The sequence below is a fragment of the Mya arenaria genome, chromosome 15 (assembly GCF_026914265.1).
Source record: "Mya arenaria isolate MELC-2E11 chromosome 15, ASM2691426v1".
NCBI lineage: Eukaryota > Metazoa > Mollusca > Bivalvia > Myida > Myidae > Mya > Mya arenaria.
The window spans coordinates 11013866-11041414 of NC_069136.1; the positions used below are offsets into that span (position 1 = coordinate 11013866).

General features: G+C 35.8%; 1 protein-coding gene and 1 long non-coding RNA gene across 10 annotated transcripts in view; one reads left to right on the plus strand and one right to left on the minus strand.

The window, feature by feature from the left end:
* Positions 1 to 21739, minus strand: part of LOC128220433 (uncharacterized) — a 36075-nt gene extending 14336 nt beyond the window's left edge. For 2 of the 4 annotated variants that reach the window (XR_008258785.1, XR_008258782.1), the window contains exons 1-3: positions 21645 to 21676; positions 21158 to 21247; positions 19771 to 19889 (exon numbers count right to left, since the gene is read on the minus strand). This is a non-coding gene — a long non-coding RNA (uncharacterized LOC128220433). Of the gene's footprint in view, positions 1 to 19770; positions 19890 to 21157; positions 21248 to 21644 lie in introns of all 4 variants that reach the window. The other 2 variants (XR_008258784.1, XR_008258783.1) reach the window with 2 other exon arrangements.
* Positions 1 to 27549, plus strand: part of LOC128220431 (uncharacterized) — a 38819-nt gene that overhangs the window by 4276 nt on the left and 6994 nt on the right. For 2 of the 6 annotated variants that reach the window (XM_052928812.1, XM_052928814.1), the window contains exons 3-6: positions 19788 to 19827; positions 24809 to 24889; positions 26206 to 26377; positions 27029 to 27127. In XM_052928812.1, the coding sequence (XP_052784772.1) occupies positions 19788 to 19827; positions 24809 to 24889; positions 26206 to 26377; positions 27029 to 27127 (392 nt within the window). Of the gene's footprint in view, positions 1 to 2658; positions 2723 to 3757; positions 3880 to 4501; positions 4982 to 6554; positions 9159 to 19787; positions 19828 to 24808; positions 24890 to 26205; positions 26378 to 27028; positions 27128 to 27549 lie in introns of those variants that run through there. The other 4 variants (XM_052928816.1, XM_052928818.1, XM_052928817.1 and 1 more) reach the window with 3 other exon arrangements.

The following is a 27549-nucleotide window of genomic DNA, read 5'->3' on the forward strand; positions in this document are numbered from 1 at the left end:
GGGATTCAAACATGATTAACCTCATTGATAACACTAATATTAATTCTATAGAACTGAAAAATAACCTTAACAAATGTATTTTCAACTGTATTTACAGAGTCTAGTTTAACTTTCGACAGGAGTATTGATTTAACTTCATTTGAGTCTAAGTGAAAAGTAAGAGGAGGCTATTGCCTCCTAAGATACATTGCAAATAATTAAAAAAAAATGTCTGATGAGTTAATTAAAAGGTAGGCGACAAACGTCCATTTTCAAAGTCGCAGTTGTTCATATATACGTCTCTGTTTATGTCACAACTTATGAGATTAAGTTACTTGGGTATCAATAATGGTTTATCCTATGGTTATAGAATTGTTCATTTCATTTTCAAATTAAAATTCGTTTGAATCATTTATTGCGGCTTTTGTTGACACGAATTTGGGCGCGCGTCCACACGAGAATGCTTGTATTGAAGTTTTATCATTTAAAGAGATTTCGTACATTAATCATACTAAAATGATGTTTAAGTACTAAAATTATTTTAGCATTGAATGATAGCACTTTCACGATTGAAATCTCTCTCGCTTCTATGTATTTAATGTGAAGATTCTGAAATATATTGTTGATTTGCAAAATCTAGTTACACAAAATGAATTTATAGCAATGAAATGAATCTGCAATTTGAAACAGCAAAACTTTGATTTAAGTGCGAGTGTACCTGAAACACTTTATATACATGAGTGTATTTTGGACAGTTCATTATTGTTTTATTATTGCTTCATTATTGAGATGGTTTTGAGATTTCTGCCAGTCAAGTGTGAAATGAAGGGAACGCTTGTACTTGATATGGAGAGGCTACACTACTAGTTTTATTATAAATACTTTGGTATTCAGGAGTTTCAGGTTAAACCTAACAGGGTTCAATATACAATTCGGCCTATATTTCCACTTAATTTAGCTTGCAAAATGGTTCGGGTCATCTAGGTTTACACAGTTTAAAATGAAAAGTTCATAAGCGAATATTATATACCACGACCAGGTCAAACTTTGTCGATTACTTCAAGATTAAGTGGTCATGAATTATGTCTGTCACTTGGCTACTGGTAATAACGTAAACATAACCTATTAACACGGGTAGTTTAACATCATTACGGTCCCTTAGGTATGCATAGTTGACAGTGTTTGGTATTTTAACTAGACATTAAACAAAATAATGAAGAGAAAAGGTTGTTTCATTAGTGTTTCATTAAATAAATGAAACTCTAGCATTGTTGAATAGGCGATATATGAACTATATATCTATTAAACCATAAGCCAATTTTAAACTAAAAATATAATTACAAATGTCGGCCTATATGACCTGAACAATAATTCAGTACTACTTCTACGAAATTAACAACGTTGTATACTACGTACGATGTATATTGACCTAGTCTATCTATATTTGTATACAAAGCACCAATTTTAAACCTCCGCAGTGTGTCACTATAACGGGTGCACTGATTGGGTATCTAGACAGCCAATCAAAACGCAGCTTCAAAACTTCCTGATATAAATTTTATTTAATTTTGTGACCTACATATAAAACAATAAATGTACGGCCTAGATACTTTTATTTTAGATCTACACAGAAATTAACGAAGCTTCCACAGCAAATTTCAAGTTACATTTCACATATATCATTTCTTGTTAAAACACTTTAAAATCACAGTTTTATCCATTGTCAGCAGTATTTTCAATGTTTCGCACACGTTTGTCAATCATTTAGATCGTGTTGTCTTTATTGTTAACTGACCAAAGCATCACATAAATAATGATTACAACATCACCAAAATGTATTTAAGCATTTTTAACCTTCATCAACGTTGAAGTAATCCCTGTAACTAATAAAAAGACAAAACTGCTTCATTTATATATAACGCCTTCTGGACAGACACGGGGATTTCCCGGTGAATTTTCTGCATTTCGTACATGTTAAAAATATACGATTACACATAATACCAAATCTAGGGAGTGAATGAGTGAGTCAATGTGGTTAGATCTTTGACATTATTAAGACATTGAATGAAACGTGTCTTATGTGGTTGTTAAAGTTGGACACGTTCTTAAATATCTGAAAGATAACATTAATATGTGATTCCGTTTTTTTTTTCGTATTTTAGTTTTAATTATTCGTCCAGTTTCTATGGGAAATCGAAATAATTTTATTTTTCATCAGATGAAGGAGTATGACCCACCACTGTTAAAAGACATTGAGAAATTTACAGTAGTTGTCCCACTGTTAGAAAGTAAAGCAACAATTACCAACAACAATGGTTGGCATGATACTAACAGTCATATTCAATATGTGAATGATTTATATTTTCATAGAGTACTGTAGATGTGCGTGCGTGCGTGCGTGCGTGCGTGTGTGTGTGTGTGTTTTCTATCCTGTTCGAAAAAATTGATTCTAGCAATTATACCCAATGATTAAGTTTTGTTATTTTCAGAATTAAAAACTGTATATTTCTTTTAAAGTATTGTCTGTTTTTTTTTTTTGCCGTTAGCTTTGTTGGAGTCTGCCGTTTTAAATAAAGCAAGTGAAACATCCGTTCATGCAATTGACGACCGTTTTTCTCGCCGTCGATGGTACGGCCTCAAGGACGCTACATTTTCGTTTCGTCATGATTTCTGTTTTAGAACCGTCTCTCCTGGGTGCAGGTAACTGGAAATGCGTTAAGAGAAAGACGCGATGACAAAACAGGTTATTATAACAGAAATATTATTATAATATTAATGGGTATTTATAGGCTATTGTATTTATATGTGTAGTATGCAGGAGTTCTTGAGCGGAGTAATATTGCCAACATCCGGAACGCAATATTATATGGCGCAAAAACGAGTGCATATAACTTCATTCAAATACGATAACCTTTCTATTACATACGCTTTTATTTGCTGTTTTTTAGTCAAAAATGCGAATATAATTGGGGAAATAATAAGAAAATCGTAGCGGAAATTCTCAAACATTCCAAAAGTCGTTTCTAGGGATGTTACTGGAGTATGTATTGTGATTCCGTTCATAACATTTATTTTAAATTTCGATTCATGGGAAACCGTCAATGGCTCTTGACTTGTCTTAAATTCCATCCAAATAATTAATATCAACATTATTTAGGGATATGATTATGCGTATGTGATAAAAAACATTTATTGATATTTATATAACGCGTTTGTTGTATTTTGTACTTATATTAGTCTCATTTGATATCAGTTTCACATTGATCAGTGTGCCTTGAAGAAAAATCCTTTTGAAAAGTTCAGATGATGTTGAAGATTATGATGATGATGATGATGATGATGATGATAATGATTATGATGACGATAATTATCATCATGAAGATAATGATAGTATAAATGATGATGATTATTTTGTGGCTGCCTTGACTGCTGCTGCTGATGCTTTATGTTGTTGTTGTTGTGTTGGTGGTGCTGGTTGTATTGGTGGTGGTGGTGGTGGTGGTGATGATGATGATGATGATGATGATGATGATGATGATCTAGGTCGTGGTGGAGGTGGTAATGGCTGTGGTGATGCTTACAGTATGGTGCTTATAATTGTATTAGAGACATTGATTTAAACTTGGTAAATATCATCTGAAAATATACAGTAACAGGAATTATTAAAACAACAATAACAACTATGACCTTTCTTGCATAGACGATCAAAATATCGCAACAACCAATTGTTTGCTACAACATACATAAATACGTTTTTAATAATTGTTTTATTTTGTAGCATTGTCAGGGCTTTGGAAAGCTATGGGAGCCTCAAACGACGGTGGCTTTACAGTCACCAACGTTAACGTAGACGGCCGAATAAAGGTTACGAGCTCTGGATTCTATCTGATATATGCCCAGGTGTGTGATGAAATCAAGTTTATACAGCATAAGAACCAAGGCTTTTTAGGGACATATTGCATTTATGTTTCAATATTTGTTATATCTCTCTTGACCATACAGTTGATATCGGTTTTGGCAATATATGTTTTAATACATATTTTGAAAATCAGTTCAGTTTCATATAGGCACTGATATAACCATACAACACATGGGTTTAACTTATGAATGGTCTCTTGTTTTTAACAAATATTTTTTTAGCTCTTACATAATAGAGACTAAACTTTCAAATAAAAAACAATTGTGTAATTCAACAAAAAAAGTTTCGAAATATATGGCGAAGCCTTGGTTCTTCACATGATATGTAAAACGCAATCAATTTCTTAAAAAAGGACGAGATTCCGTCTTAATTGATTTCATCTGTATCTTGGTGGAAAATAACCGAGGCGTGTTAGATGATGATGATGATGATGATGATGATGATGATGATGATGATGATGATGATTTTGGTAAAAAATATGAACATAATTGTGCTTAAGATAACTAATTTTGTTTGAGATTTAAATATTTTGATTACAACTATTAATAAACCATAGATCTTTATTTCCTTACAATTGTACTGAGCGCTTGCTTTTTCATTTAGCTGAAATTGTTTGGAAAGTCCCGACACGGTTTCCATATCTATAGAGTTAGCAAAACGGGAACAAAGGTTCTGGGAACGTGCAAGGTCACTGGCTTTCCTTTTGAGAGTAGTGAAACATGTTTCACCATGCAAATTGTGGAACTAGAGGAGAACAGTGAAGTCTATGTGAAAGAAATGAAGGACAACCATGGCACTGAATATCAGGAGGGGACGGCTAATTTCGGTCTTATTAAAATAGATGACATTGAGAACGCTTAAAACCATGATATAGCAAATATCGGAACAGCCAAGTGCACGAAGGAATTTTTTCAATGTCGTTATTGTTTATAGGATAGAATATAAGTTTATTTCCGAACAACATAACATTAAATGTACATTAATGAAATGGGTTGCTATAACTCATAATCATTTAAATCATTGAACATTTAATAGGTGGTTGTAATTCCTTTGAAACAATAAACAAGGTGATGAATCACGTGGTTTCAAAGGGGTTCTCTCATGGGACCACCACACGTCACAACCAATGCAAACACACAAGTTAGTGACGTCAATTTCCAAATAACTTCTTTGAAAGAAAAGAACGCTTATGCTATTTTCTGCTTTTTTAATCTTTTCTGTCAAAAGAGTTTTTAAGAAATTAACGTCCCTCACTTGTTTGTTTACATCGGTTGTGATCCGTGCTGACCCATGTGAGAACCCCTTTGAAGTCACAAGATTCCTCACCCTGATATATCAATGCATATACATGTATAGGCAGAAATATTCAGTAATGGAATTTAGAGCTACTAGTATTATCTTATGATTCAGGAGCGGCCTTAAACCGAATTAATCTGTACATTTAGTCTGTACAGGCCAGACATAACTGTTTGAAATTATCATATTTTTTTTTAAACTACAGGGACAAGCACAATTGTATAAACTATTATCGAGATTCTGTCAAAAGGCACACTTAGTCCAAATGAATACCAAACAAATGACACAACGCTACAAGACAGAAAGAAATACACATCTATCTCAGAATCGTAAATGGTCATGTTTGGGAAACATCTTTCGCACGGTCAATGTTAAGTCAGTATTCTCCCTGGAGGTGGGGTAGTTAAACCAATTTGTAAGCGTGTCTCTAAAGTAAGTGTTTCGAAAAAAAGAAAACGACTGGTTGTACCAACGGATAGGAAAACAAAAATGATGCAATTTGGCGCTTGTACTTTTGTGTGGCTATGACTTCATGGGAGTCCATTTCTGTGACATACCTCAAACAAAATATTACTTATGATGGTTTGAGAAGAATGCAATAGTAGGAAAAACCGTGTAAAATATACATGAAATCCTCAATTAAAGAACATATACAATAAGAAACATGGAGTTGAGATATAACTCATATCTTTCGACAAGGTCATCGCATATGTCCGACTTATTGTTGGTACTCACCGAACATATCGGCCGGACATATGTTAACACAATACTGTTTTGAAGTTAATCACATGTTGCATTGTTTGTCGGAAACAAATAAGAATTAATGTATTTGTTAAATTAAATATAGTTTAATGCGTTTCGGCGTATGAATAGCTATATCTGGCTTTATGGGAGCCATTTTCTTACGTAAGCCTGACTCAGACGAGGAAAATTTCAGACAAGGAAAAACTGTTGTTTTTTTCTCAAATGGGTTTTTGTTTCGTTGTTAATTTCAGCATTTAAAATCGTTTGAATGGTGGGTATTGAATCTCAAATTCATACTCGAAAAGTAAGCTTATAATGGCCAAGGTCACTCCCAGGAAGAATCCCTACTCTTGTAAAGAAACAGAACCCCGTGACATGCCAAAACTCGCAAATGCTTCATTTAGAAATACAAAGATATAGATATACGAGGGTGTTGGTATGTTAAGAACCAATTAGAGGGTGCTGCGGGGGAGGAGGGAGTATCGGTTTCGGAATTGCCTCATTTGCAAGTATAATTATGCCCAAACTAAACAGTTACAATGTTTTGCGTACAGCGGTATTTTGGCGAGAGCAGGGTTACTTAGTCAATTCAAAAACAGTCCTTCTCTTCTTTCAGGTGGCATTTATCAACGTAACGGCCAAAGGCTACAATGTCTACCACGTCAGTAAAGGACAACTAAGCCAAATTGCATCATGTTTTCTAAATACAAACACTTGTGGTGCCATAGGTAATAAAACAGGCATCAATCAGACCTGCTCGACCATGAAAGTGTATCCCTTGCTTGAAGGGGACGCTGTGTATATACAGGAGATAAGTGAGATCAATGTTGGATACTATTCTAGTGACCACAGTTATTTTGGTCTTATCAAAGTAGACGACATAAAGTGATTGTGCTTACTGATTATTCGTCATTCATTAAAATTGGCTGCATTTATTTTCCTTTTATTGTAATTTATTTAAAGATGCTCTCTTACTCCCAGCACTTAATGCAATTGTTTAATTTACAGAAAAGGATGAATTAATATCGTAAATAATGGTTCTTATAAAGAATACCGTGTTAAATTTGAAAGAAAAGTGCAGTATTTTTCTACCATAAGAGACGTTAGCTGATCCATGTCAAATATTAGGACCCACCAGTCATTTAATATTTATGCATTCTCAGCTTTTAAATACACGGTAACAATCTTGTTATAAGTAATGATTTTTTCCATAAATACCTTATCTAGAACGTAGTTAAAGGCTGGTCACTCAAAATTCATGCTTGTTGTACATGTGTATGTATTAATTTGAAATAAGAGTGCCACTAGAACACGTAAATTGATTGTCATTCATTAATTTAATCATTCACAAACATGTTTGTACATTCTTTCATTTGTATGGTCATTTATTTGGACTAAAATATTGTATTTGATTTGAAGTACATGTATAATGACTCCCGTCATTGTATTTTAATTATTCAACTGATGACACCTATTGTGTTATTTGGTTACATGTAGTATGATACATTTTAACCAGTTTGTGTTATTTTCAATTTGTCTCATTTAGGTCATTTCGAATGGAATGTTTTTGTCTCTTCTTATAAGCACTAACTTATTGATTATCTGTATTCCACTAGTGTATAAGATATAGCTTGAAAAATAGATAGTCTAGAACACATATTTTCAAAGGGGGTACTTTAAGTACATTTCCTTGCGAAAATTATATGTTTTTGCACCTATTTATTCCTTAACCTCACACTATTTTTTGTATTGAAAATAGTTCCATATATTGATATATATTTATATATGTACGAATTGATATTATGCATTGGCAATGCAATTATAATGTTGTGCCTTGCTTTTAGAATAAACAAATAAACTACTGATTCGTTTGTCAGAAATATCCACAAAACTGACGTAATAGGGGAGGAAAACTGGTCAAGGTGTTCTAAGAGTGGTGGAATCCCATAGGAGGGGAGAAAAACTGGTCAAGGTGTTCTAAGAGTGGTGGAATCCCATAGGAGGGGAGGAAAACTGGTCAAGGTGTTCTAAGAGTGGTGGAATCACATAGGAGGGGAGGAAAACTGGTCAAGGTGTTCTAAGAGTGGTGGAATCACATAGGAGGGGAGGAAAACTGGTCAAGGTGTTCTAAGAGTGGTGGAATCACATAGGAGGGGAGGAAAACTGGTCAAGGTGTTCTAAGAGTGGGGGAATCACATAGGAGGGGAGGAAAACTGGTCAAGGTGTTCTAAGAGTGGGGGAATCACATAGGAGGGGGAGGAAAACTGGTCAAGGTGTTCTAAGAGTGGTGGAATCACATAGGAGGGGAGGAAATCTGGTCAAGGTGTTCTAAGAGTGGTGGAATCCCATAACTATCACCATAGGAACGGACAGGAAGACTTAATCAGGCGGTACATTGGATCAAAAACAATATCACTAAGTCCATTAGCTAAAATGTATTTTTTTATACAAATCCATGCTTAGAAGCTACCCTGTATAATTGATGGAATCACCTAACAGTTATTTAACCATTTTTTGCTTTGTGTATGAATCACGGTGCAGATCTGTGGTCATGTGGTAACATACTTGACTGCAAATCCAAATTTATGGTCAACCGAAATTAAGGTTGACCGGAAATATACCAAAACAGACCACACTGTTAATGAATGAACCGAAAATGTTTGTGTCGGTATGGAAACTGAATTGGTCAAGTGTCATATTACGTTTACCTTGTTCATATTCATGTTCAGGTTATTGATGGTATTTTCTCTTTTCTATGTATTTCGTTTACTGTTAAATTTATCTTTATTCTTCACAATAGTGTACGGTGGCGGATCCAGGAATTGACGCTAGAGGGGGCGGGTGAGACTTAGTGGGGTTAACTTTTTACTTGCGCCTCTCACTCAGAGTTAAAATTGATTCATCATCATTTGGCTTTAAGTGTTGGTAGGGGGAATCCCAGAATAAGTTGACAGTATCTAGTGCGTAATGGTGCATTTAGGACGTATCTAAATCCTTTTTTGTTGCCGAGACTGCCCTCCTCCCTAGATCAGCTAGTGTTGTGAAACTTGTTTGTAAATAAGATATAAATTCTATGTTTTTCTTTTTTTCTTTCATTCATGTTAAAGTCATATTTGTTTTGTGTTTATAACGATGAGATATTTTGGCTAAAGGAAGTTAAATAAACATTATCTCCTGCTCTGTAATGTCAACAAGCTTTCATTAAGCTGTACACTTCTTTGGATTCACAATGAATCATTTAGATAATCCTTTAACTTATTTAAATGAGCTACAGGAATAAAACATTAAATGAAATTGAAGCTTACACATGCAATTTCATGACCATCTGAACAGTTTACCACATAATGAAAAGGGGAACACAAGTAATGATTATTAGTATGTACTTAGAGAAATAAATGGTTTAAGGCGACGCCTGACAACCATTTTTTGTGTCCGTACATACAAACACGTTTTAGTGGTCTACATACTATTGTGTTAACTAGCCACAAAATGAGTCAGCCACTGTTTATATCTACCGCTTTACCTGATTAAATCAATATCGGTTGACCACTGATATACTGAAATAATAGTATTGGAAAACTCGAAATGCAGCCTTCTCATGATACAAAATATAATGATGACCACTAATCATTGTTGGACAAAATAAGTCATTCGTTGGAAAAATGATAATTTCATTGAGACATACACTTACAAAATCGAAATATTATCTAACCATATACCAAAAGACATAATGCAGTGGTAATACTCGTGGAGTTGTCCTATACAATGGTCATCAGGGAAATCCAATGAAACACGTAGTACCTCCAAAATGTTGGAATGAATTTGTTCATTGCCAATTAAGTGCAACACTGACAAAACGACCAGCCCCTCCATGAAAACGTTAGGGGATAATATTTGTTTACGAATCTTCAAGATTTATCCCAAATCACTTGAACATACAGAACTTCTCTTTAGACGAAGTACAGGGCGACGTTTTTACAATCGCTGAATAATCTGCATAAACCCCTTGATGAGAGATGATACGTTAGCACCTATTGCATTCAAGAGTCCACTATTTTTGAAGATTTAAGACCTTCTCGAGTGCTTGACAGTCATCCTTAAAATTATCACGATAACTATAGTGTGGAAAATGCACACATTGAAAGGAAATGTTAAAGTAGATGACACAAACTCCTAATTGCTTTTTTTTTAAATTAAACGTTCTATTCTGCGTTGGATAATATAAAACTAAATGAAAAATAAACATACAGTCAAACCTGTATTAAGTGACCACCTTTGGGAAAAGGTCAGGTGGCTGCTAAAGACAGGTAGTCGCTTAATTCTGGTGGAAATTTTCCGCAATTTCAGCTTTGTTTAAACAGAGGTCGATCTTGGCAACCACCTGTAACTGAAACTACAGGGTCGTGCCAAGCAACCATGAAATAAGTCATGATGTTGTTGAGAGGCGCAGGGGTCAAAGTCTTACAGACACTCAACGAGACACATCCAACGTCACAAGATAACAATGCTTTTATACATATTCAAAGATATCGACACAAATATTGTTTGGTTTGTGCCAAGTAGCGGTCGCTGACAAAAAGAGTCCACTCGGCAGGGTTGGTGGGTTGGTTGGTGTGTAATAAAGCCAAATCACATCGTCCAATATCTGATTTTCAGGAACAATCCGCGACACTAGATGTCCAGATCATTGATTTGTGTTCCCTTTGTATGCTGGATTAAGAACGTATGTGTAGGGGGAAAAGACACTAAGATAGTTGAGATTTTCGACTAAGATCAGCAACGATCTTTATTCAAACGTGCCCAGGAGTTCATGACCACGAGAAAGGATGTGCATATATTCGTATAATTTGTCTAAATGTATTGTGACGTCTTGTTGACTGACAGTTAAGCCTAGATCATTGTGCCATTAAGCAGAAAAATGGTTGATTGTTAGGTCTAGATCATTGTGATATTCAGAAGAAATATGGTTAAATGCTATACCTATATCATTGTGACAATAACAGAAATTTGGTTGAATGTTAGGCCTAGATCAAAGTGACATAAAGCATAAACTTGGTTGAATCTTATGCCTAGAACAATGTTACATTAAGCGGAAATGTGGTTTTGTAATAGGCCTAGATCATTGTGACAATAATCAAAAACATGGTTGAATGCTAAGCCTAGATCATTGTGATATTCAGCATAAATATGGTTGAATGCTAGACCTTTATTATTGTGACGACAACAGGAATTTGGTCGAATGTAAGGCCTAGATCATTGTTTCATTAAGCTGAAACATGGTTAAATGTAAGGCTTAGATCATTGTGTCATTAAGCTGAAACATGGTTGAATGTTAGGCCTAGATCATAGTGTCAATAAGCTGAAACATGGTTGAATGTAAGGCCTAGATCATTGTGTCATTAAGCTGAAACATGGTTGAATGTAAGGCCTAGATCATAGTGTCATTAAGCTGAAACATGGTTGAATGTAAGGCTTAGATCATTGTGTCATTAAGCTGAAACATGGTTGAATTTTAGGCCTAGATCATAGTGTCATTAAGCTGAAACATGGTTGAATGTAAGGCCTAGATCATAGTGTCATTAAGCTGAAACATGGTTAAATGTAAGGCTTAGATCATTGTGTCATTAAGCTGAAACATGGTTGAATTTTAGGCCTAGATCATAGTGCCATTAAGCTGAAACATGGTTGAATGTAAGGCCTAGATCATTGTGTCATTAAGCTGAAACATGGTTGAATGTAAGGCCTAGATCATTGTGATATTAAGCTGAAACATGGTTGAATGTTAGGCCTAGATCATTGTGTCATTAAGCTGAAACATGGTTGAATGTTAGGCCTAGATCATAGTGTCAATAAGCTGAAACATGGTTGAATGTTAGGCCTAGATCATAGTGTCACTAAGCTGAAACATGGTTGAATGTAAGGCTTAGATCATTGTGTCATTAAGCTGAAACATGGTTGAATTTTAGGCCTAGATCATAGTGCCATTAAGCTGAAACATGGTTGAATGTAAGGCCTAGATCATTGTGTCATTAAGCTGAAACATGGTTGAATGTAAGGCCTAGATCATTGTGATATTAAGCTGAAACATGGTTGAATGTTAGGCCTAGATCATTGTGTCATTAAGCTGAAGCATGGTTGAATGTTAGGCTTAGATCATTGTGTCATAAAGCTGAAACATGGTTGAATGTTAGGCCTAGATCATTGTGATATTAAGCTGAAACATGGTTGAATGTTAGACTTAGATCATTGTGTCATTAAGCTGAAACATGGTTGAATGTAAGGCCTAGATCATTGTGATATTAAGCTGAAACATGGTTGAATGTAAGGCCTAGATCATTGTGATATTAAGCTGAAACATGGTTGAATGTAAGGCCTAGATCATTGTGTCATTAAGCTGAAACATGGTTGAATGTTAGGCCTAGATCATTGTGTCATTAAGCTGAAACATGGTTGAATGTAAGGCCTAGATCATTGTGTCATTAAGCTGAAACATGGTTGAATGTAAGGCCTAGATCATTGTGATATTAAGCTGAAACATGGTTGAATGTAAGGCCTAGATCATTGTGATATTAAGCTGAAACATGGTTGAATGTAAGGCCTAGATCATTGTGATATTAAGCTGAAACATAGTTGAATGTAAGGCCTAGATCATTGTGATATTAAGCTGAAACATGGTTGAATGTAAGGCCTAGATCATTGTGATATTAAGCTGAAACATGGTTGAATGTAAGGCCTAGATCATTGTGTCATTAAGCTGAAACATGGTTGAATGTAAGGCCTAGATCATTGTGTCATTAAGCTGAAACATGGTTGAATGTAAGGCCTAGATCATTGTGATATTAAGCTGAAACATGGTTGAATGTAAGGCCTAGATCATTGTGTCATTAAGCTGAAACATGGTTGAATGTAAGGCCTAGATCATTGTGATATTAAGCTGAAACATGGTTGAATGTAAGGCCTAGATCATTGTGATATTAAGCTGAAACATGGTTGAATGTAAGGCCTAGATCATTGTGATATTAAGCTGAAACATGGTTGAATGTAAGGCCTAGATCATTGTGATATTAAGCTGAAACATGGTTGAATGTAAGGCCTAGATCATTGTGTCATTAAGCTGAAGCATGGTTGAATGTTAGGCTTAGATCATTGTGATATTAAGCTGAAACATGGTTGAATGTAAGGCCTAGATCATTGTGTCATTAAGCTGAAGCATGGTTGAATGTTAGGCTTAGATCATTGTGATATTAAGCTGAAACATGGTTGAATGTTAGGCTTAGATCATTGTGATATTAAGCTGAAACATGGTTGAATGTAAGGCCTAGATCATTGTGATATTAAGCTGAAACATGGTTGAATGTAAGGCCTAGATCATTGTGTCGTTAAGCTGAAGCATGGTTGAATGTTAGGCTTAGATCATTGTGTCATTAAGCTGAAATATGGTTGAATGTAAGGCCTAGATCATTGTGTCATTAAGCTGAAGCATGGTTGAATGTTAGGCCTAGATCATTGTGATATTAAGCTGAAACATGGTTGAATGTAAGGCCTAGATCATTGTGATATTAAGCTGAAACATGGTTGAATGTAAGGCCTAGATCATTGTGATATTAAGCTGAAACATGGTTGAATGTAAGGCCTAGATCATTGTGATATTAAGCTGAAACATGGTTGAATGTAAGGCCTAGATCATTGTGTCATTAAGCTGAAGCATGGTTGAATGTTAGGCTTAGATCATTGTGATATTAAGCTGAAACATGGTTGAATGTAAGGCCTAGATCATTGTGATATTAAGCTGAAACATGGTTGAATGTAAGGCCTAGATCATTGTGTCGGTAAGCTGAAGCATGGTTGAATGTTAGGCTTAGATCATTGTGTCATAAAGCTGAAACATGGTTGAATGTTAGGCCTAGATCATTGTGATATTAAGCTGAAACATGGTTGAATGTTAGACTTAGATCATTGTGATATTAAGCTGAAACATGGTTGAATGTAAGGCCTAGATCATTGTGATATTAAGCTGAAACATGGTTGAATGTAAGGCCTAGATCATTGTGTCGTTAAGCTGAAGCATGGTTGAATGTTAGGCTTAGATCATTGTGTCATTAAGCTGAAACATGGTTGAATGTAAGGCCTAGATCATTGTGTCATTAAGCTGAAGCATGGTTGAATGTTAGGCTTAGATCATTGTGATATTAAGCTGAAACATGGTTGAATGTAAGGCCTAGATCATTGTGATATTAAGCTGAAACATGGTTGAATGTAAGGCCTAGATCATTGTGATATTAAGCTGAAACATGGTTGAATGTAAGGCCTAGATCATTGTGTCGTTAAGCTGAAGCATGGTTGAATGTTAGGCTTAGATCATTGTGTCATTAAGCTGAAATATGGTTGAATGTAATGCCTAGATCATTGTGTCATTAAGCTGAAGCATGGTTGAATGTTAGGCCTAGATCATTGTGATATTAAGCTGAAGCATGGTTGAATGTAAGGCCTAGATCATTGTGATATTAAGCTGAAACATGGTTGAATGTAAGGCCTAGATCATTGTGATATTAAGCTGAAACATGGTTGAATGTAAGGCCTAGATCATTGTGATATTAAGCTGAAACATGGTTGAATGTAAGGCCTAGATCATTGTGATATTAAGCTGAAACATGGTTGAATGTAAGGCCTAGATAATTGTGTCGTTAAGCTGAAGCATGGTTGAATGTTAGGCTTAGATCATTGTGATATTAAGCTGAAACATGGTTGAATGTTAGGCTTAGATCATTGTGATATTAAGCTGAAACATGGTTGAATGTAAGGCCTAGATCATTGTGATATTAAGCTGAAACATGGTTGAATGTAAGGCCTAGATCATTGTGTCGTTAAGCTGAAGCATGGTTGAATGTTAGGCTTAGATCATTGTGTCATTAAGCTGAAATATGGTTGAATGTAAGGCCTAGATCATTGTGTCATTAAGCTGAAATATGGTTGAATGTAAGGCCTAGATCATTGTGTCATTAAGCTGAAACATGGTTGAATGTTAGGCCTAGATCATTGTGATATTAAGCTGAAACATGGTTGAATGTAAGGCCTAGATCATTGTGTCATTAAGCTGAAGCATGGTTGAATGTTAGGCTTAGATCATTGTGTCATTAAGCTGATAAATAATTCAAGAACGCTATCGTTAAGCAATTATCAAAGGACACTAGTAACTTTTACAAGAAAGTGGCACTTCCACAATTTCCTTATAAAGCTCTAAAACGATAGAAAACGTATACAAACTCCCATCACAATCCGTCAATTTCGCGCTAAATGTATATACAAGTAGTATTTTATATTTGCTCGTAAACTGGTGTATATCTTTAGAAAGTTAAAAATATGAGATGCAAGCCGCTAAATGTATGCATTATTTTACGCATTTGAAAATGAACTGACTTGACTTCGTCTGACCTCATCTATTTTTAGAACTCAACTCAAAGAGTGGCAACGAAGTAATTGGTGGTAATGATCTTGGACTACATGTTCGAAATGTTCAATTGCGTTTCATAAAACAATAACTGACATAGCAAATTGACGAATCTTTTTAACATCGTAATACTATTATAGTTAACCATACGTAGACAGAGACTCATACTTAGTATAACTTCTAACTCAAGAGCAATAATAAGACATGATAGACCACTTAAAGTGAGTGCAACGGATTGGAAGTCCACTAAACAAAAGTAATTACTTATATTTATACAGTGCGTAGAGCATTTACACTGGCGTAGATACGGACATGTTGTGTACACTTTAGCCTTGTCCCACCAACTTGACCAACCCACCAACTTGACCCGACCATCATACTCACCAACCCACAAAGTTTACCCACCAACCAACTTTACCAACCTACCAAATTAACCAACCTATCAACATGACCAACTAATCAACTTGATCCATCCACCAACATATTTCACTTAAAAACTTGACAAACCCAAAAAATTTACCCAACACCTATTTAATCAACCCGCCTACTCGACACACCAACATGATACTTGAAACACCCACCAACTCACCAACTTGACCCATTCATGAACTTGATCCCCATCAACCAACTTGATATACCTACCAATTCGACCTCCTCACCAATTTGCCTAAACCGCCAACTTGACCCACCTACAAATTTGTTACATACAAAACCTTCACCCACCCACCAATTTGACCCTCAACCAACATGATCAACCCCCAAGCTTGACTTACCAACATACTTGGTTCACCCATCATCTTGACCTACCCACCAACTTGACCCACCTATCACCTTGACCCACCAACCAACTTGACCCGCCCGCCAACTTGACCAACCAACAAACTTGGAATATCCACCAACTTGACCCAACCACCAACTCGATCCACCACCATCCAACTTAACCCACCCACCAACTTTACCAACCAACAAACTTGGAACACCCACCAACTTGACCCACCCACCAACTTGATCCACCACCAACCAACTTCACTCACCCACCAATTTGACCCTCAACCAACTTGATCAACCCGCAAACTAGACTTACCAACATCCTTAGTACACCCACCATCTTGACCCACCCACCAACTTGACAAAACCACCATATTGACCCAACCGCCAACTTGACCAACCAACATACTTGGTACACCCACCAACTTGACCAACCATCAACTTGTTCCACCACCAACCAACTTTACCCACCCACCAACTTGACCCACAACCAACCAACTTTACCCACCCACCAATTTGACCCACCAACCAACTTAATACACACATCAAGTAGAACCACCCACCAACTTGACCAAACCACCAACTTGATACACCTACCAACTTGATACCCCATCAACTTGAGCCCTCACCAACCGACTTGACCCCCGACCAACTTGACCCATCCACCAACTTGAAACATCCACCAACTTGTTACAACGACCAACTTGTTCCATCACCCACCATCTTGACATAACCACCAATTTGAAACATCCACCAATTTGGTATACCCGCCAACTTGACCAACTAACCAGCCTGATACACGCGCCACCTTGATACACCCGCCAACTTAATACACCCGCCAATTTAACACACTCGCCAACTTGATTGCAACAACCAACTTAACCCACCAACCAACTTGACCCATTAACCAACTTGAATCACTTACCAACTTGACCCACCCACCAACCACCTTAACCCACCAACCAACTTGACCTATTAAACATTTAGAATCACTTACCAACTTGACCCATCCACCAACCCACCAACCAACTTGATACACCCACCGACTTGACCCACCCACCAATTTGACCAACCCACTAACATGACCTACCACCCACAAACTTGACCCACCCATCGACTGGACCCACCCATCGACTTGACCCATCCACCAACTTGATACACCCACAAACACTTGTACAACAATGGTCAATGGGTCTCTCTTATCAACGGCCGTATCGGAGAGATCTAGGTCTGGATGATATATGATATAGAAATACAATATATAGCCTAGGGTTTCTTTAATCTACAAGGCTAGATCTCTTTATTTGATTTTCAATTCACTTGACTTTTCTGATCTTACACTATTTAATCGTACCATAGGTGACAGTATCAATCCGATACGGTGAAAAAACATACCAGTCATGACTCATTCTGCCTCACATGATAAAAACAATGATGATGTACAACTTCTGATCAACAGATGGATGTAAAACAATAATCTGATATTGATTCATAATTGAATAAGATCACTTTCTTTTTCATCACTCTTAACCTACGCCAGAGTTAAGTGCTTTTAACTTTTCCCTTGTATGTATAATAACGCCCCACCACGTCCGCAACGTACGCCCCTGCTTAAATATAATTGGCGATTTGCTAAAATTTCATTGGCAACTTGCTTAAATAATACTGGCGATTTAAAAATGTTTGAAGTTTTTTTATAAAAATAAATAAATTTAGGTTTGCTAAGAATAGTAGTGGATTTACACTGAAAAACTAAGCTGGGCTAAAACTTGATATTTGTGGAAACGCCCGTTGTTAGTCTACCATTTTAACACAAAAGACGGGCCATAGTTTGATAACCCTTGTGTACCTTGAGTTTGGCAAATGGAGTGATTAGTGTTTGATCTAAGAGCTTATCAGTGTTCTATAAACTATTTTTCTCAGAAAAGAGTGATAAAGTACAGTGCAATAGTGATATTAAAGGATGGAAAGTGACATGTACATTCCAAATTATAAAATGGATGCCGAAATAATTCCAAATGTCGAAAAGCGGCGCAGAAGATGGATTCGAATTATTTGTATTTTATCATTTGTATTCATGCTTTTGATATCATTTACCTCGCATTTGGTGAACCATATTGAAGTGCAAAATTTAAAGAGAGAACTGAAGACAACGAAAGACAAAGCTAATGACTTGATTCATGCAAAACAGCTTGATCTTGAAATGCAAAGAAAACACCGCCACTCTCACAAGGTAAAAATATCACTCAATTAAAACAGTATATCTGCGTCTTATCATTCGATTGATATATTGCATTTAACATTTCAACAACCTAAGTATTTTACATAGTATCATGTTAACTTTTAAAAGCCATATTTGTGTGTGTTTTTTGGCAAATCGCTCATTTGCATGGTGTCGGTTGTCGTGGTAAAAACACGCATTTTGCCGGTAAACCACCATACTTTTATTTTAAGGTGCTAGAACTCGCAAATAATAAATCATAAATGTTTTATAATATCTCAAATAAACTAATAACAGAAACGTAGCATCAATAACATCAAGAACAGCATTAATAAAACATTAAGTTTATAACTAAATAAAGCAAAACAGTTCGATAGTATGAAATTGGGTAGGTTGATGTTTTCCAAAACTGTTTTACTATAGGAATTGCCAAATGATCGTCAAGTAAACAATATTGCTTGACACGCTGGTCACGGCATACGGACAAAAAAGACATGGCTGGTATGGTTTTAATTATGCGATATTTGCTTAAGTAAAGCAAAATGCATCGCAATACCTCCACAGTTTGTCAAGGCATATAACCCTGACACACAAACACGTTGACTAAGTCATTATTATCGCCATTGATAATGCTGCCGCTCATAAAAACTACATACCAGTATAAATCTTTTGGTACTATTATTTACAATAATTTCAAAATGGTTAAAGGTTTTAACATTTGGTTGACAAATTTTGAGGAAATTATTTCATAAATATTATTATCTAGAAGCCTTTTATTTCGGCCAAATTAAATTTATATTTTACATTTGTCTTTGTTCTTCCTGAGCGAAATAATTAAGTAAACTTTCGCTTTGCTATACGTAATGAACGAATACTTGAATCTTAACAAAACGGGAGCCCAAAACACCTTTAAAATACACTGAATTTAGCGTAAAAAATGCGCCTAATTCTGCAAAAAGGGTAACTATGCAAAATTACTGAATTTCCGATCAGATGTATAAGAGATACCTGAACTTGAAATATGGCCATAAATACAACGTTTTGTTTTTGCCGACTACGAAATAACTTCGTACCTCGTTGAATATTCATTACGAATATCAAACAATAGCATGATAAGATTAATAATATAATATTTGAGCATGCTACAAGCTGCGAAACATGCAAATGTGAGATACGAATCGCGTGCAGAGATATTTACATAAGCTCAGAGTTTTAATGTAGCTTATTGGCTGACAGAAGCAGAGATGTTTTCTGATTGGATGCCCAGGAATAGGCGTGTCTTCTTTCAATATTGCTGTAGACATCGCGACCTATATTTCCTTAAGGGTTAAGATCATAACCTAACTGATTAGCGAGCTTAGTGATTGTTACGCATTTTCAAAACTATACACGTACTGTTTTTATCCTTTCAGGTGGACGGGCTCTCTGAGATAACATCAAGATTAGGAGCAGGTAAATACACTTCTTACAGGTGTTCGAAATCATAAATGTATGACCTGTGGATGTCTGGTTACCTGATAAAATTTTGGTTTTATCTTAAAGATGCACTCTCACAGATTAACCGTTTTAACAACCAAACAATTCCGTAAATGTCTTGAAACCAGTGATTACAGACTGCTGACAAAAAATCAGATAACAGTTTTTCATATTAACGGTCAAAAATTGCTGTTTTATGGCTTAAAGGGTTAATAACGCTTGAAGAAAAATGATTTAATCACCATAAAACAACAATTTTTGTACGTTTATATGAGTAGCTGCGATCTGAGTTTTGTCAGCAGTATTATATCACTTGCTTCAAGATATTTACGCAAAATTGGCTCACCCAAGACCAGAAATTAAAAAAAAGTTATTAAAACGGTCAATCTGCGACAATGCTGCTTTAAAAGGATTTATGTGCAGATAACAAATACATAAAAAATTATAACGTAAGTTACTTCACAATCATTTTTTGGACTTATTTGATTGAAAAACATGTAACTTAACATCCGATATCGGTTGAAATAAAGAACAAATAATAATAAAACTTTCTTACTTCAGCTAGTATGAACAACCGCACATTTATATAGCATATTAGTTTTCAGCATCAAATCTCTTTTTGTTTTTAATTTTACCAGAATTGTAGGTTTTTTGTCACTCAGTGTTATGACTTATTCGCGGATTTGATGCCTTAAACGTCTTTTGAGCTTACTTTATGCTCTGAATCTGTTTTATATTAAAGCTGCACTCTCACAGATTGACCATTTATACAACTTTTTTATTTTTTGTCTTGGAAAGAGCAATTTTTTGCGTAAATATCTGCAAACTAATGATATGAGATTGCTGACAAAAAATGAGATCGTAGATTTTCATATTTCCGTTCGAAAATTTATGTTTTATGGCTTAAACCGTTACTAACGGTTTAAGAAAAATGCATAAACCATCATTTTTTGACTTAATTATATAAATCCGCGATCTGATTTTTTTGTCAACAGTCTTATATAACTGGTTTCCATGGATTTTCGTAAAAATTGGCTCGTTCCAAGACAAAAAATAAAAAAAGTTGTCAAAACGTTCAATCTGTGAGAGTGCAGCTTTAAGAGCCGACGGATTAGCTACCGTACGAAGATATATTGAAGGATAAAACATTCAGTTCGATATTATTCTAAACATTATATATTTTATAACGATTGTAAAGAAAGTCATGATAACTTATACTAAGTCACTCTCGTCGGCACGATGTAACGCCAGAGTGAAACCGGAGTGCCCGGAGAAAACCCACTTGTCAGGATTAGTGACGACTTACCAAACTCACATGCGCCCAGGCCGGGAATCGAACCCGGGTCGCCTTGGTGTGAAGCGAGTCCGCTTACTACTGCGCTTACCAGACAACTAACTTAAACATGCAAATAATAGAAACGATGTTTGAACTAATAAATACGACTATTATTTTTGAACTAACTATTTTATCTCTTTAACAGAAATATGAATAAAAAAAATCGATGGTACGATACGATCATTTATAAGATGGGGACAAATTAAAACAATCTAAAATCTGTAGAAACGTGACATATGTTCACACTTCGATATTTTTCATTCTGTCTAACTTAATTACTGACCAATGTTCATTAAACACATTTTTATAGCCACAGACCAGCTTCAGCATACGACTATGGTTATTATTGAAACGTGTTTCTAAAATATTCAAATAAATGCATACTGCATTGAAAAAGAATAGTATTATTTGATGAGACGTAGCTTTTTTTTCTATCAAACTTAATAAAATAACTTACTTCACATCAATAAACTCCAAAAAATAACGATTATAGTGCGAACACGCTAAAGTAGTTTTGAATATGAGTACAAGGGGAATATATTTAGATTTCTTGGTATTTGAGTTTTGAGAAATGGACGATTATACATTTCTAAAAATGGGATCGGTACGAAACCACAAATGCATTTCACTTGAGATAACGAAGGTTTATGAGTAAAAGTTGTCATTTTATCTATCTATTTAACTAGTATTTATTTTGAAAAAAAAAAACCCACACACTTTTTCTTTCATTTTGCGTCCTTACATGTATCGAAGTTTGAGCTCAATGAAAGCAAAGTTTCTTAATGTTGGTGGAAATACAGCAAAGAAAATCGGAAATTAAATACATTGATTATCAAACAAAAGGCATTTAAAGTTTCTCTCTTACAGATTGATCGTTTTGACAACTTTTATTTTCAGTTTTTGTCTTTTAATGAGCTAATGTTTGCTTAAAGGTCCGGATACAGTGATATAAGAATGCTGACAAAGGATATCATTGCAGTTCCTCATATTTAATACGTACAAAAATTAACGTTTCATGAGTAAAAGGTTACTAACGCTTTAAGGTAAATGAAATTTTCGGATGTACGTGAAGTTAACGGCCTAGCGGCGTGAGGTTTGCGGCCTAGCGGCCTATTTAAAAAAAAAATATTTTTGAATTCCTATAACGTATGAATAAAACACATTGCATTATCATTGTTTTCCAAGAAAACGCATGGCCAATTGCTATGAAATAAAGAGAAATTTAGGCCGTTAGGCCGCCGACTTCACATCAAACTGACAATCTGTGGGAGTGCAGTTTTTAAAGGGCACAAAAAGGTTACACTTAAGAGATGCAAACATGTTTTATAAATGTGTATGCAATATCATGTTTTACTCATTTGACGTTAATGATAATATTAAACCAAAATCATTTTTTGGCATCTCTTAAGAGAAAAACTATATTGTGTCTCTTTAAAACAATTAAACGATTTCCTTATTACACTGACCTTACACTTGATAGAGCGTTGAAAGCCGAATGATATTGCGTTTGCCATTTAACGAATATATTATTCATGAGAAGCTGGATAAATGAAAATCTGATCTGATTGACGTTTTGGCGTCCTCAAAGGCCAAATATAGAATTCTAAATTCAAAATCAAATGCACCTCGGTGTACTTCGTGGTACTATTTCCTTAAACTTCAATTAAGGCCATCCTCTCGGCCAAGGTCAGTTGAAACAAGGGCGGATCTAGGATTTGACGATAGATGAGGCGTTACTTAGGGGCGAAGCCTTTTTACTTGCCCCCCCCCCCCACTCCGAACCGAAATTTATTTAAAGTGTTGGCGGTGGGGGTTGGGACTGCATTTTTGGCGTATTTTATTACTTTTTCTCCTATATTGAAATTATAAGTAAACTTGGACGATTTATGGGAGGGGGTGGGGCGGTTGCGCCCACTCCCTTGAATCCGCTTGTGAGCAGTGTTCATAAACACGAATAAAGAAACAAATGCAATGTTCGATAAGACTCTTGAACACTTTTTATTAAACTGATGTTGTCAAACAATAAACATTTTAATGTTGACAACAATTGCTGCATTGTTGATAAGATCATCATGATTAATGATGTAACATAATGCACCAGTCAATTGTAACCACGGCCCCCAAGGTCCGGGGAATAGCGGGGACTTTGACTTTCGGTCCAGCCAAGCCCGGGTAAAATCCCCGCCCTGCAGGGACGAACTGCTGGTAAAATCCCCGCAAAATGCCCCCCCCCCACCCCAGGGACCCTAGATAAGGCCCATTCCCTGCTATTATTGGGGCGAAGACAAAACCACAGCATTCACCCGGTACTACGGGGCCACCTGGAAGGTAAAAAAACACGGCCCATTTTCCCGGCTATCCCTGGTATACCCCCGGACCTGGAGGGGCGTGGTTACAATTAACTGCTGAATAACATATATCTCTGGAGCGAATCATGCAGCCGATCTTAGCAATTTTCATGATTTTTTTGTGTTCATTAAGTTTCGAGTTTTAAGATTAATAGCATTTTCTTTCTTACTTTCATTTTAATAAATACATTTATACATGTTTATATTTGAGTTTTCAAATCCTGCAGCATTAAAGCTGCACTCTCACAGATTTACAGTTTGGACATTTTTGTAACAGAATCAGCTGTCTTTGACATCAATGCTTTCAATTCAGTCATTAAACTCACACTAGAACAGATGTTAATTGTTCGAAAAATGGCCGATTTTTTTATTCTTAAAGCCCTAGTAACGCTTTTAGCCATAAACACCATCTTTGATATGAAAACTGCGATCTTATCTTTCTTCAGTCTTATTATATTACTGGTTTCGGAACATTGATGTTTAAAATTGGCTTATTCTAAGACAAAAAATATGTCAAAACGGTCGATCTTTGAGAGTGCTTCCGAACATTTAATTTCAAAGTTGGCTTATTCTAAGACAAAAAATATGTCAAAACGGTCGATCTGTGAGAGTGCTACTTTAAGGCCGTTGAAGAGAAGTATATGCTGATTATTATGTAATAATTTTATTACATGAAGTAAAAACTCAACGAATAAGAATTGGCGGAGTGAGCGTAGCAAACGAACGCTTTTCATTCAGGTCATCTTACAGACTAAGAATACACCCTCATTGGCTGACACATTGTTAACGCAAAATCTGATGCATGGAATGTGTATCGGATGAGTGTTTAAACACCGGCGAAAGTTGAAATTTTAATGAATGATTGCCTATCTGCAATTCCATTGGCTGAAAATGTAGTTCGTATCTAAATGAACAGTTTCATTCTGTTCCCATTATTATATATCGCCCGCTTCCGTTTTTTTGGCTCGCCGCTCCAATTTTATATATGCCATAACAGACGTCAGGGGGGGGGGGGGGTATATGAGTTCCCTTCCCTGTAACGAAATATGAATGGTTTAAGTATGGTTAGGGTAGATAGTGAGTCCTCCTCCAAGATTATTTTGGCTATGTTAAACATGAAAGGGTGCACTCTGGTGAATCATATTTACTTTATATTGGATGCGCATCCTCCTCTTCAACCCTCCAAACCTTTAAATTCGCTAGTGGGCATGCTTGTTATATTCCAATTGATTTATTTCATAGACCTTCTCATGCACGGACCTTTTGTTTTCAGGGAAAAGGCGACGGCGTCACAACTCTGGTGCCACCCCAGCCTTTTCATTCAAGGGTTCGGATGGTCAACAGGCTACACCAGGTTAGTGTAGTCATTTCAGTTACAGTTGATAAAATTCAGATGACCGAAAAAATATTGGAAACTTAAATATAGCCAGTGGCAATCTTTAAACGATATTGACTATTAAAAAATAATAATTTGTTCCCGGTAGATAAAGGCCAAACAATCAAAAAACCTCCCACTTAACAATTTATCAAAACCCATAAGAATTCATTTTTATTAAAATGGTTACAAAGCAGTTGTCGTGTTTTGTTCGAATGTTTTTGCAACGGAAAGTGGGAATAAAAAATCGAATATGGAAACCAAATTAAAATTGATTTCTTCTATTTGGCGTTTTCCCATTTACACGGTGAAGGGCGAAAAGAAGAAAACGGGCGAAAATGTAAAATGCGCCAAGTGGCGGGCGGAAATGCGAGAATACTCCGAGCGTGGGGAAGAAAATGCGCCAAGAGGCGGGTTGAAAATGCGAAATGATAATGTTGCTAAGTTTTGCCTCGCCATTCGGCTTTTTTTTCGCATTGTCGTATTTCCACTCACCCACTTGGCGCATTATAAATGTTTTTGTCTATTAACTTAGCACATTATTGCACATTATTGCCTGTTTGTCTCGACCATTAGCGAGTTTTCGTATTTTCAAAAACCTCGATTGTGTAGTTTAAAAACATTGTAGAAGGGAAATATTTTTATAATACAACAAAAACTACATGGATAAGCTAACTCATAGGCATATCAAATATTAACCTTCTTAGAGGAACAAGGTAAAGGCCAAAATTACACCGAACGATAGACAAAAACGTACATCTACAACACACGCATAAAACACATATTAAAGATGCACTCTTACTAACAAATAAGAAATGTGCATAAAACACGGTATTTTTACCTTATGAGACGATAGTAGATCACAGTTAATCTTTTAGTATTCACCAAATCAGTTAATATCTGTGTTTTTTCAGTTATTAAATACACGGTTACAATCTTGTTATCAGTAAATTACAGTTTCCAGAAATACATTATTAAGTAAGAAGTAAAAGGCTTATCAGTCAAACTCTGTGTTTGATATACTTGTGTTTGACGGTCACTGGAACACAGACAACAGGGGTTAATACCAATTTAAATGCACACTGCCTCAAACTTACAATAAGACCAAATTAACGTCCTCCAGAGAGGGGTCTCCACAGAATAGTGGCCGATTTTTGCCATTTGGTGTTTTCGCAATTTCGCAGCGAAATTATGCCAAATATGCGAAACGAAGCGGGGCGAATATGCGAAAACACGAATGGTAGGAGTTACCCACTATAGGAAAGTATGCCGATCAACTTTTCTTACTTCATCAGCCGGTACTTTCTTGTGGGACGAACAGTTTATGGACAGCAGCAGTTTTGGCAAGCACATCGTGTTCGACGGAGGTACAGACAGGGTGAAGTTTAAGAAAGCTGGCGTTTATCGTGTTTTGGCAAAAATAATCGTCAACGGGAGAGACTCTCAAACAGGGGCAGTAGACTTCGGGTACGTATTCGTTACTACTTTTCATGTTCACTTTGGTGACAATCATTCATTTTGCTTAGATTGATTCTGACGAATGTACCAACAATAGTTTCATGAAGTATTTTTTCCCTCTAATGTTTACTTGTTAAACTAGTATCAGTAGCATGTATTTGGTGTTTGCATCTTTGTGTTTGCCAACGAATATCATGGATTTTTCAATTGTTTATGTTGATTAATTTTACGCAGATTGGTTTTGACTATTGCATCGGAAAACATCAAATAATCTTGTTTCCAATTTTGACGATCAAGATCTCTAACATATACAATAAGGCTTGCAAAGTACCATTTTTAAGACAGATTCATCATGTAAAACTTGCACATTGTTTTCGTTCTGCTTTAAATAGGAAACAATGCAGCACAGTTTTTCTGAAGAACAGCAAAAATAAATTAATGTTATGTTTTTGACCAATCGAAATTGAGTACTGTTCAAATGTTTTTGTAGCACCGCCCTAATGGGTCATATACTTTTAAAACAAAAACTGTTGCCCAAGTAACCAGAATTTTGTGCATACTGAAAAATTAAGAAAGACAACCCATTTAGATGTTACAATGTGCGTCTATGAGTCTATCAACTATGAAAAGATATCCCACGAATTCAATGGTTTGTTTCAGAACGGCATACCTCACCCTTGGACTTGAGCTCTGGGCCTTCCATCCGTACAACAACCAATCAACACAGTTAGATTCTGCATACGGTGTACAAGTTAGCAGGTATCTTAAACTTAACGGGTCACCATTTTTTACCAAGTAATATGTGTCTCTTCCAATTATGTAAAATAATAATAATATAATGATTTAGCGTGAGGGGTTCACCTGCAAATAAACTTTGTTTGAGAATTATATATGTTCGCACAGTACAATGGACGAATAAAATATGATATACATCATAAGCTTATACAAAATAAAGAAATGCCTAAACAAATTTGGTGCTACCTTTTTCGGCACAGTATTATAGAAAGCCTGTCCGTCTTACACCCTGAAACACATTCCTATCGATAATAGACTCTTGTTATTTTAAATGCCTAAAATGAGTTGATGCAACATTTTTCGCCACAATACTTTAGATAGAGTGCCAGTCTCTCTCCTCTAAAGCATATTATCAAGCCGATACCTGCCTATGGTTAATAGACTCA